The 11,842-nt window shown below is 46.5% G+C and overlaps 1 protein-coding gene across 1 annotated transcript; it reads left to right on the top strand.

The window, feature by feature from the left end:
• The first annotated feature begins 4,354 nt into the window (after positions 1-4,354).
• LOC140521002 (prolyl-tRNA synthetase associated domain-containing protein 1-like) lies at positions 4,355-7,444 on the top strand. Its single transcript, XM_072635535.1, has 2 exons — positions 4,355-5,280; positions 6,967-7,444. Exons 1-2 carry the CDS (start codon positions 4,906-4,908, stop codon positions 7,390-7,392), a joined length of 801 nt encoding a protein of 266 aa, XP_072491636.1. The 5' UTR covers positions 4,355-4,905; the 3' UTR covers positions 7,393-7,444.
• Positions 7,445-11,842: the final 4,398 nt, after the last annotated feature.

The following is an 11,842-nucleotide window of genomic DNA, read 5'->3' as shown; positions in this document are numbered from 1 at the left end:
CTCAGCTGTAAAATGAAGAGAAGGAAACAGCAAACCACTCCAGTGGTTTTGCCAAGAAAACCCCAAATGGGATCATGAAGAGTTGGACATGACTGAAATGACTGAACAAAAACAAAATTTAGATTTTGATGTCAAGAAAAATTTCCTAACAATGAGCTCTACTCTAAAGTCTAGAGAAATGGTCTGTAAGCAAGGGCATATTTTTAAAGTATGTTCTAGTGTGGATTATTTTGAGGTATGAATAAGACTTGACAGTTACTGAGATCCCTTTTAGCTCTAAATTCTGTAATTCTGAGAAATGTCTATTGATTGAATGAACTTTAGAACCCTACCTCTGCAGGTCTTTGGAAAATTTAGGGAGAGATGGTATCAGCTGAACTGGTTTTCCCCTTCCTCTTCCTTCCTCTTCTTTTCTTTCTCCTTTAGGTTCCTAAATGAAAGACTTTTAAGGAATTCCTACATCAGAGTGGGCTTTGTCATCGGACAAAGGCAAACCTATAGTCAAGCAATTTAGTTATATCCAAATCAAAGGAAGGAGTAATCCAGGATACTTGTGAATAACTAATACATGACATCATTAACTTAAAGAGGAATAATAGTCATAGAGACAGTAATTCATTGGGGACAAAATTAAGCAATCAAAAGCCAGATGACAGCTCATCAGATATATTTCAAAGAATATTTTTCCTCAGGTACAAGTTCAGCTCTGTTCAATTCAGCAGGCATCTAGGCCCTAAGGAAACAAAGCCAAAAATTCAAGTCTCTTCCCTTAAGGAGCCTAGATATGCCTGGGAGAATATAATATGTTCATAGATAAAAAGTAAGTATTTTGTTGTTTATTTATTTTTGTTGTTTTTTTGGGGGGTGGGGGAGAGGTGATCAGTAAGAACTGAGAAAACACAAAAAAGCCTAGGAGGTAGCATGCCAGGCCTAGAGGCCTGTGGGCTACCCGAGTCTTCCCTTACCTCTATCGGAGGTCTTCGGTTGGCCAAACCGGATGCTCGTATGAGAGAAAGGACGTTCCAGAGTCGAACAAGGGTTGAGCTTTATTTCAGGGTCTAGTTACAAGTGCAGGGGAATTCTTCCTTAGGAGGGAGCGAAGAATCTCCCAAGGAGGCAAAGATCTTACAATAAGAGATTGGAAGTAGAAGTGTAAGTGGGGAGAGAGGGGGAGAGGAGAGAGGAGAGAGGAAAAGCGGAGCCTTGTTGTCCTGTCCGCTCCGCGCCCCTCCGCCCAAGAGAACTTTCAGGCTTTCCTGATCCTACTTAAACCCTCCAGCAGCATAGTTTGCATCTGAATACCGTGCTGTTAGATAACAATAGTGTGCCCAGATCCGGGACAATCTCGAGGGCGGGGAGAGCTCTCTCCCATCACGTTTCTCACGGGAAGAGGCGGAAATACACGAGATAGCTCGGTTCACCTCGATTCCCAGTCGTTTCCTGGGGGGTCTCGTGAGAACTCTAAGATTTAGAAGTTCCCACCTTTACCTGCCCGAGACTGTCCACCTGAAATTGAGCTTCCATCCCCAGCAGTAGCACCTGAAGAAAAGAGGGATTCCAAAAAGGTGAGACAATGAGAAACGTCATCCAGGGAATACAAAGGCAGAGGAGAGAGAAGGAATATCACATACGAGGAATGTCATGCTCACCAGTTTGGCTAGAACACAGAGTGTGTCAATGGGAATGATGTGTATTAAGTTTGGAACCAGACTGTAAAGGGCTTTAAAATGCAAATTATGGAGTTTTTAATTTTACTGTGCAGTCAAGTAAGAGATTTGGAAGCTTCTCTTACATAAGTGACATTGACCTGTGCTTAAAGAAAACCAGTCTGGAAGCTGCGTGTAGGATAAATTGAGAGAGATGGTCTGGAGGCAAGAAAAATAGGGTTCTTTAAAAACAAGTTTATATATACATATATATATTTAACACTATTTAACAAACACTATTGAGCTTGAGCATTTCTGCATAAAAAACTAAAAAAAAATGGGGAGGGATTATACATAAAATCACTAATCTATATTACCAGCAGCTTGTTCCTTTTAAGATAACGACTTCTGCTTTGGAAATTAATCTGGGTGCCTAGGGGACGTCTCAGTGGAAATGTCGAGGAATATTGGTTGATTTGGGACTGGGACCCAGAAAAGAGATGAGGATTGCATAAGTGGATGGTCTGTGAGGTCCCTTCAGCCCAAAACGATAGCAACTAAAAAATTCAGGCAGACAAATCCATGGTAACCTTACAGGCCAACTGGAACCAAGAAGCTGTTGGCCAGATTTTGGAAGCAGGGTGAAATTCATGACTACTTAGTCATGCAGGAAGTAGTACCTTACACAGTCTATAGAAGAGAATATTAATAGGCAATGAAGAGATTGGGGATAATGTTGAACTTGGGATCTACTGAGAAGAGAACAAGACAGCCGGGATAAAGTGAACGTGGAGGTTGTCAAACAGAGGATTTTCTGGTTGACCCTGGAGGCAGCAGGGAGCCATTAGGGGTGAGGGAGAATTACTTGGGGAGATCTATACTTGAGGAATGTCAGTTGAGAGCTGAGCGGAGGCTGGCAGGAATGAGCAGAGGCTTGAGGCAGACAGCAGTCCAAGCACTCAGGGAAGAAGGTTTGCGGTGTCCGAGGCGAAGGAGAGACGTGAAGAAGGTAGAATTGACAGGACTTGGAAAGCACTTGGATAGGACGGCGACACAGAGGGAGAGTCAAGGGTGACGCTTAGGTTTCCAGCACGGGAGAGCGGTGGCACCTCCACAATGGCAGGGAAGGCAGAAGAAGGCAACACATCTTTACATCTTTCTCATGAATTTTTCTCACCAAGTTCCAAGGCAGAGTAATGGAATACACTCAGAAATCAATAGTACTGCCAAGACACGTCCAAGCGACTCAGCTCCCGGCCCTGGAGCACAGCGGTGCGAGAGCCAGCAGCAAGGGGGTTCCACAGGAGGTGTTAGTTGATGAAGTCATGGAGAATAAGTCACACGGGCTGCGGGCGGACTCCACCAGGCACGAGGCAGACAAGGTCTTCCGAAGTCGAAAGGTATTTGATGGGAAGGGCCAGGCCCGAAATCAGCCCGAACCAGAATAACCTGGAGAGTTCTTCTTCGCTGTGCTTGCTGGATGGACCTCATGCATATCAGCATTAAATTATCCCTCCATTCTCGACTCGTGGGTCCTGTGGGAAAGCATGTCTGAGAGGGGGAACCCCACCAAGCGGGGTTACATGACGGAACCGTCCAGCTCCCGGCGGAGGGGTGGGTCTCGAACTCACGGTGTACAGAGGCCATCTCACCTCCACACCCCAAGGGGGCTGAGCCCTTCTGGCCAAAGGTCTTCATTCAATTCCCCACCTCCGCTCCAGGGCGTTTTCCTCGATCCCTTACTGGCGTCAAGCGCGTCTCTAGCAGGGAGGAATATCTCCTTCAGTGGATTACTTTCCCTTCTCTCAACCTCAAGCTACAGACTTGTAGTCTCGCACAAAAACCAGTTAGGAGCCGAATTATTTATTATTTACGTGCTCTGGGAAGCCAGGGAAAGGAGCTGAGGACTGGATTAGCGCCTGGAGTCCGGGTCTCCAGCGCAGCCCCCTTTTCTGCCACACATCCGTCTTCCTTCCTCCTCCTCCTCCTCCTCTCGGGTTCACCCCCTGCCCTCGTCTTCGCCTCTCCAGACTTTCTTGGGGAAGGCCGGTGACACCCCACGCAGGGCCGGCCTTGTCCAGCCTTGTCCCGCCCAGCCCAGCCCAGGAAGGGCGCTGCGCGGGAAGGTTGTCCAGGATCTCCGCGGACTCCAGGGGCGCGTGCCTGGCGCACCGTCTGTCCGTCCCCCGCCGCAGTGCCCGCCTCGTACTGAGCGCTCAATGAACGTGCGCTGAGGCGATCCCGGGACCCCTGATGTGCGGAAGCCGCAGCACACCCGCGGAGGCCTGATGGTTTTCACTTCCCTTCTTTGGGGAGGGGGTGTTTTCACGTTGTCCTGCCCCAAACGCCCCATGCGGAAATGTGATTTACGTGATTGTACACGCGTGATTTATAGAAAATTGTTTGTTGTCCGGGGGAGGCGGGCGGGGGGGGGGCAGGGAGGGCAGCGTGGGGAACTCCAGAATTCACAACAAACTCCGAATGTTAAAGGTTGCTTTTACGTGTAACTGGGGGGAATATTGAAAAGACACGTTCGCGGACGGCAGGGTTGGCCCTTTTTCTTCCTTTCACAAAACAACTGGACAGGCTCTTCAGGACTGCGCGTGCGCCCTGCACCCCATCAGACTTCGTCCCAGGGGCAAGGCCCGTGCGCGGACCCGGCGCACCCGGCGCCTCGGGCAGGTCGGGGCGGTCCTCCGCAGCCGCACGAGGGCGTCACGTGCCCAAGCGGAGGCGGCTCCCCGGCCTCAGCCTCCTGGAAAGGGCGGGGTTCCCCCGGCCCCTCCCCCCCTCGGACGACGCGGATGCCTGGGGAGGCCAGGATTCAGCCTTAGGGAAAGTAGAGAGGGGCTCCCGGGCATCGCGGCTCCTTTTCTAGCGACCCTGGCGGTGGATTAAACGAGAATTTACTTGTTTGTTTTTTATATACGTATGCACGTGTGCTGTAGCAGGCCCTGAGTGTAACAAATGGGCGCAGGACGAGGTGTCGCGAAGCAGGTGGCCCTTGAGAGAAGCCTCGAAGGCAAAGGAGACGAAGGGGATGAGGGAGAGCTTTCTGGGCCAGGGTAACGGCTTGTACAAAGACGTGGAGGTGGGACAGGGAATCTCCTGAATGAGTAATACCAAAAAGGCCACTTTGTCTAGCACGAAGCGTTAAGGGAACCCGTGACGAGTCTCGAAAAACGCCGCAGCCAGACTGGGGGGATATTTAAAGAGCGGCGAGGCCTCGGGAGCCACTTTTTGAGGAGTGACAAAATGAATGGGAGCGACCGGGGAGAGAGGGAGGCGAAGCTGGACTCCCATGCAGCCTCGGGAGGGCGGCAGAGGGAGGGCCGCCGCTCAGCCCCGCCCCTGGACCGACCACGCCTCCATCCCGGCCACGCCCAGACACCCGCCTCGGGAGGGCCGCCGCTCAGCCCCGCCCCTGGACCGACCACGCCTCCATCCCGGCCACGCCCAGACGCCCGCCTCGGGAGGGCCGGCGCTCAGTCCCGCCCCCGGGCCTGCCACGCCCAGGCAGCCACGGGGGCAGAGGCCCGACGCCGACACCATGGCCGGGCCGGAGCTCCGCGCGGCCTTGGAGGAGCAGCTCCGCCACCTGGGCATTCCGACGGTGAGCGTGGATCACCCCGAGGTGAGCCCCCCCACGGCCCGGGCGGCGGGAGCGGACGCGAGCCTGGACGGGGCGGGAGGCCGGGGGGCCGGAGGCGGGAGGGTTCGGGCGGTTCTGCCGCCTCGTCTTCCCCACGAGTCGCACGTCTGGGCTGGCCTTTACTAAAGGTATTGGAATCGCGGAGTAAAGAAGGTCGAAGGGCGCGTCCACGGTCACTCGTTCAGTTGTTTTTCAGTCGAGTCCCGCCCCCCGCGACCCCTTGTGCGGTTCTGTTGGCACAGGTGCGGCAGGGGTTGGCCGTTGCCTTCTCCAGCCCGTCGTACAGAGGAGGAGCCTGAGGCCTGCAGGGGGCAGCGCCTTGGCCAGGGTCGCGCAGTTCGGTCCGGTCCGCTCGCTGCGCCATCTAGCGGCCCCTGGGGTGAACCGGCCGCGATCACACGAGGGGCCTTGGTCAGCGCCGCCGAGCGCCTTGTTTGTGCAGGGAGGCTCGGAGTGCTTTATAATAAAGAGGAGTCTTAAAAGCGCTGCCGGGCCGCACCCGCGTGGAAGGACACGGGTCAGCAGCGCGCCTCGGCGTGTGTGCGGGAAGCGTTCGGAATGGCCCGGTGGCGGGGCCGAGGAGAGGCCCGCTGCAGCCCGCGCCTTCCGGGGGCTTGCAGAGTAGTCGTGTGACTTGGGCCCGGTAGAAATCCACCCTTCGGCTGTCCTTTCTGTGGATTCCGGGCGTGAGCCCCACGGGGCAGCGGACGGCCATCCGGCCTCCGACGTTCGCCAGTCGCTTAAGCCTTTTTGCTTTAGTTTATCCGTAGAATGAGCTGGAGAAGGAAACGGCAAACCGCTGCTGTATGCTTGCCCCCCATGGGGATCACCAGCAAGCTGACATCAGATGTTAAACTTGCATCTTCTCTAGCTTATTCTTAGAGCACTTGCTTCTTCGTTTCAGTATGATTGTTTCTTCTTTCACCCTATTGATGCATGTAAAAACATGATTTTGAGGAGCCCCTAGGTTTCACCAGACAGAGACACCATCGGGAGTAAGGACCGCCCTAAGGCCTGGGACGCTGAGAAGGGACCTGTCTGAGGGTTTATAGCTAGAATTTGAATTCAGGTCGTGATTTTGAGGCCTCTTCAGTCCACCATGCTGCTGCGCCACTTTTAAATTTTTTTCTTGAAAACATTTATCCTGTGGTTATGTGGCACTCCCTCCGTTCTTTTATTTCCCGTCACATCTCTAAGCTCTGGCCCAGTGAGTGCTCAGCACAAAGTAGCAGTGTAAGTACTTGTCCCCTTTTTTACCTTCTCACTTTTCCTCTCACCACCCTCCCACCTTGTGGCTCCTCTGCGTTCGTGTGGGTGAATCCCATTCCTACTGGAGTCATTGGTTATGGGCCGCTGAAGTTGACAAGAAGTTGAGGAGGCTAAACTGAGGGGGGCCTTTAGCTGAGCCTGTAGGAGAAGAGGGAGCCCTGACCCATTTGGGATAATATGAGCCAGAGAGCAAAATGAACACAAATTGGGGTTAGGATGTTTGATAGTGATGGGGAAGAAAGGGAATGCGGTGGTGAGGACTGAATATGCCACTATTTGGACTAGGGAAGCATGAGATTCATAGTGTGGAGGATTCGCGTTATTGACTGTTTTTGCACAATAAGGAGAATTTTTTTTTTTTACCAAGCATAATCTTCTGATCATGTGATTATTTTATAGGTATTTACAGTGGAAGAAATGATGCCTCATATCCAACACTTGAAAGGGGCACACAGTAAGAACCTGTTTCTTAAAGACAAAAAAAAGAAGAGTTATTGGTTGGTAACAGTCCTTCATGACAGGAAGATTAACTTGAATGAACTCGCCAAGCAGCTTGGTGTTGGAAGTGGAAATTTGAGGTTTGCTGATGAAATGTCCATGCTAGAAAAACTAAAAGTTGGCCAGGGCTGTGCCACACCTCTGGCTCTTTTCTGTGATCAGGGAGATGTGAAATTTGTTCTGGACTCTGCTTTTCTGGAAGGTGAATATGAAAAAGTGTACTTTCATCCAATGACAAACACAGCCACAATGGGCTTGAGCCCTGATGACTTTCTCACCTTTGTGAAGAAGACTGGGCATGATCCTATAATATTAAAATTTGATTAAACTAATGGGCCAATCAACATTTTGAATAAAATATAACTTTGGAAACTGTCAAGGATGCTTAAACTTCCTTTGTTTAAAATTTATCAAAAGGGTTGAAAAATGAGTAGTATCCTTAAGTCTAATTGTAAGAAATCTTTATGTTTTTATACATTTTCACCAGTTCACTGGAGACAAAGGAGTTGAGAAGGAAACCCTTTGTTTTAGTTTATTGGCATCACAGAATCCTAGAGTTGGGGGATCATTTGCTTTTATTCATCAACATTTATTAAGCACTTCCTGTGTACAAGGCCCTGAGCTAAACAGTGGATATAAAGGATCCCCCAAAGAACTTTAGTTCTGTTTGGGCGGAACACTCACGTATACAAAGTATAATAACTAGGTAGCACATGATAGGGGCAAGACCTTAAAGGGCTCTAGGGTAAATTTGAGGAGAGAATACTTGTAGCTGGAGAAGATCAGAGAGAGTACACAAAAGGTGTGGCACTTGAGCTGAATGTTGGGCAATGAAGATGATGAAAGGTGGCATCTTCTAGCAAAGGTGAGTTTAGGATATAACTAAAAATCAACTTTACCTGGAACACAGCATGTGAAGTAAAATAATGTTAAATAAGACAAAAAAGGCACACTCTAACCAGCTGATGGAGTACTTTAAATGTCAGGCCAAGGCTTGAGTAGTCAGGAAGTCTTAATAAAAATTATTTAATTTTAAAGAGTTGTTAGAACAGGTTGTCCAACCGATACCTGTATAAGACCACCTCCATGTGACAAAGTGCTATGCCTAGGGAGTGAGGAGAGACCTCACTTTAAAAAGCCTCTTCAAAACTTACAGTAGTGGAGGGGTAGGGAGTTAACACAGACACACTAAGTCTCACTTCCTTCAAAACAAAGGCTTAATAATATCTTTGATACTTATTTCATAGGCTTCTTGTGAAAGCCTAACAAGTGATCATCCAGCTTCTGCTGGGTGATATAATGGATAAAGTGCCAGGCCTGGAGTTAGTGAGACTTAAGTTCAAATCCAGCTTCCTAGTTGTGTGAACCTAGGCAAGTCATCAATAGAGTTCCTCAACTGTAAAATGAGGATAATAACAATCCCTACTTTTAAGGGTTGTTTTGAGTACCAAATGAGAAAATATTTGTGAAGTGCTTAGCATAGTACTTTGTACATGAGAAGTGCTTATTCCCTTCCCTTATTGAAAATTTGCAAAAAAATTAGAATCCAATTACCCTCAAAGGCAATCCATTTTCACTTTTAGATAACTGTTAGGAAGTTTTCTATCAAGCCTAAATTTGCTTGTACAAATTTTTACTACCTGGTTTTGAATTTGGCAGGGGGGCTCAGGGTTTGGAGAAGAGAAACCAAACGAATTGAATCCTTTCTATAAGCCCTTAAAAAACTTGAAGGCATCTAAGAGTTACAAAATGTCAGAGTACGCTTGCTTTAAATCTTCCGCAGGCTAAACAACCATAGGTTCCTGTAATCAGTTTCTCATCTAGCATCCCATCCCTTGCTAAAATCCAGTACAGACTCCCTTTGAATATGTAACTTCACTTTTGAAAAGATTGCTCTCTAAGTTTTCCTTTATATATTAATCACTTCTAAAAGAAACCACATTACATTTAAGGTCTGAGGATACAAATATTTAAAAATAGTCCCATGTCCTCAAGAAATATCCATCCTTGTATTAGACAGTAGTGGTGATCAGGAAAGGGAGTTTTGTCCTACGAAGGAGTTGGGGAAGAGATGGTATGATGTTTGATGTTTTGTTTTGTTTTTTTTAGATGGTATGATGGACGGATCCTATAAATGGCTTGGATGGGACATGTAGGTGAAGCAGGGTCTGGTATCGTGGGCCAGGAATAGACAGAGCTTGCTAAATGGGCTAGTCTTGACTATATACTAGTCCTCAAGTGTAGGACCTAGATAGAGCTAGAACTCCAAAGATGAATGGATTAACTTCCCCTGAAACAGGGTCTCTAGAATCTGAAGAATTTGGTTAGAGTTCAAGGTTGCTCTGGTATGGAAGATAATGTTTCAGGTAGAGAGATATAGGTCAGTAGGGTAAACATTATCTTTTATTTTCCTATAAAAATGAGTCTCTTAGCCTTCTGGACCGGAGGGCTGCAAATTGCCCTTGTTCCACATATTTTTATTCCAGCAAAAATACTAAATTAGTGCCAGACCAAATAACGATTAAGAGAAAACTACAATAAGCAATTTCTTCTATCCCAGAATTGTGTACTAAACCAAGCCAGAATCTCATGGGCAGTAGTAAAGAGGGCTGCCACAAGTCAGTGCTAGTGCAAGCAAATAATTGGCAGCTTTCCAGCCTGGAAATATATGTAGCTTGGAGGGTTCTTTGTCTGGAGACAGGTTAGATACTCAAAAAGGTGGGGACCTTGAAAGCCATAGGGAGCAGCTGTGGTCAGTGCCATGGCAGCACTTGAAGATCCCTTTGTCCTGATCCTGAGATGCCATTCAAGGCCCTGAAGATCTAGCCCTCTGAACCTCAAAGGTCAAAGTGGGGCTTGATCTCAGGAACCAAGGAGGGTCAACTACCCCACCCAGTAGTTTAGCAGAGGATGGATTAGGTTGCCATAAAACTTCAGTTCAGGAATTAAAGCTGGAGAGATGAGTAAATCAAAGAAAATACCTACTAAAAATATTAATGACTTCAGAAGATAGCAAGAAATACTGGAATACTAAAAGATGGAGAAAATAGAAGAAAATTTAAGATATCTGATATAAAAAGCAACTGATCTGAAAAAATAGGTTAAGGAAAAGGTAATTTAAAAATTACTGGACTTTCTGAAAACCATGATATTTTAGAACTAGAGTTCTTTGAAAAAAAAAAAAAAGTGAAGATAGAATCCACTGACCACCTGCTCTAAGAAGCTTCAACATCAAAAAATAAAACAAAAGACTGCAAGTATCCAAAAAGGAGGAATTCAAGTACCAAGTAATCAGTCAGGTTCCCATAGTATATAGCAGCTACGATTATAAATGAGAGGAGAACTTGGAATCTAATGTTCTTAAAAGGCAAAAGATAGGTGCTTATCACCAAGAATATTCTGCAAAGCTAAGTATCATTCTACAGATTTTTTTCAGGGAATAGAAAACTTTCAAACATTTCTGATAAAAAGATCAGAATTATGTAGAGACTTTCAAATATAAACATGAGTCCAGAGAAACATAAAATTTATTTGAACAACGTAAAGGCCTAAATCATGCTGTAGTGCCAAAATTGTAATGGAGGTAGGAGAAACAACGTGTTCTGTTAAAACCTTAATGTCTTCAAAGGGTATTAAGTGAATTAAAAAAACAACAACAACAAAACAGCAGACCTGAGGATGGATTGGTTTTCTTCTAAAGTTTAGTCAATGAACATTTATTAAGTGCCTACTATGTTTCAGGCACTGTGCAAAGCCCTGGGGATACAAAAAAAGGCAACAGATAATCCTTGCCTTCGAGGAGCTCACAGTCTAACAGGAGGAGACAGCTAGTACATACAGACAAGCTATAGGATAAACAGAAAATAATAAGCAGTAAGAAGGCACTAGAATTAAGAGTTGTTTGGAAAGGTTTCCTGTAGAATTTTAGTTAGGATTTAAAGGAAGTCTGGGAAGCTTCAACCAGGATGATGAGATGAAGAGGAAAAGCATTCCAAAAATGGGGGACAGTGAGAAAAAAAATGCTGGGAGTCAAGAGATTAAGTATCTTGTTTGCAGAACAGCCCAGAAGCCAGTGTCACTGGATCAAAAGAGTACCTGGTAGGAAGAAGGTGGAAGACTGAAAAGAAGTGAGGGTGGGGGAGGTTAAGTTATGAGGGGCTTTGAATGATAAACAGATTTTATATTTGATCCTGCAGGTGATAGGAAGCTATTGAAATTTATTGAGTGGAAGGATGATGAAGCTGGACATGCATCTTAAAGAAATCACTTTAGTCATTTTTAAAAGAGGAAAAGAAAAGAGTGGCTAATAAGAGGAATGTGCACTTTTGTAGTATTTCTACAGATAGGGTTGCTGTTTCTCATAGATAGGGTATGTGACAAAGAGCCTTATATATTGCTTACTATGTACCAGGCATTGTGCTAAATGCTTTACAGTTATCTCCTCTGGTTCTCACAACAACACTGGGAGGTAGGTGCTATTATCCCTATTTTATAGATGAGGAAACTGAGGTACAGAAGTTGTCACTTGCCCAGTGTCACACAGCTAGAAGGTAAGTGTCTGAAACTAGATTTGAACTCAGGTCTTCCTAATTCCAGGACCACTGTTCCTCTCACTAAACCATTTAAACTGTCCCTCAATCAGTTTTGAAAGCAATATATTTATATTTTCCCTCTTTTGTGTTCAGCTGTATAAGTAAAAATGCTTTTTTGGGTGTTTAAATTGAAAAAAAAAGTTACCCAAAATGATGTTCTGAGACAAAATATAAAAATTTACTGC

This window comes from Notamacropus eugenii, chromosome 1 (assembly GCF_028372415.1).
Source record: "Notamacropus eugenii isolate mMacEug1 chromosome 1, mMacEug1.pri_v2, whole genome shotgun sequence".
Lineage (NCBI taxonomy): Eukaryota > Metazoa > Chordata > Mammalia > Diprotodontia > Macropodidae > Notamacropus > Notamacropus eugenii.
Note: the sequence above shows the minus strand (reverse complement) of the source record. Positions and strands in the feature narration are given on the sequence as shown.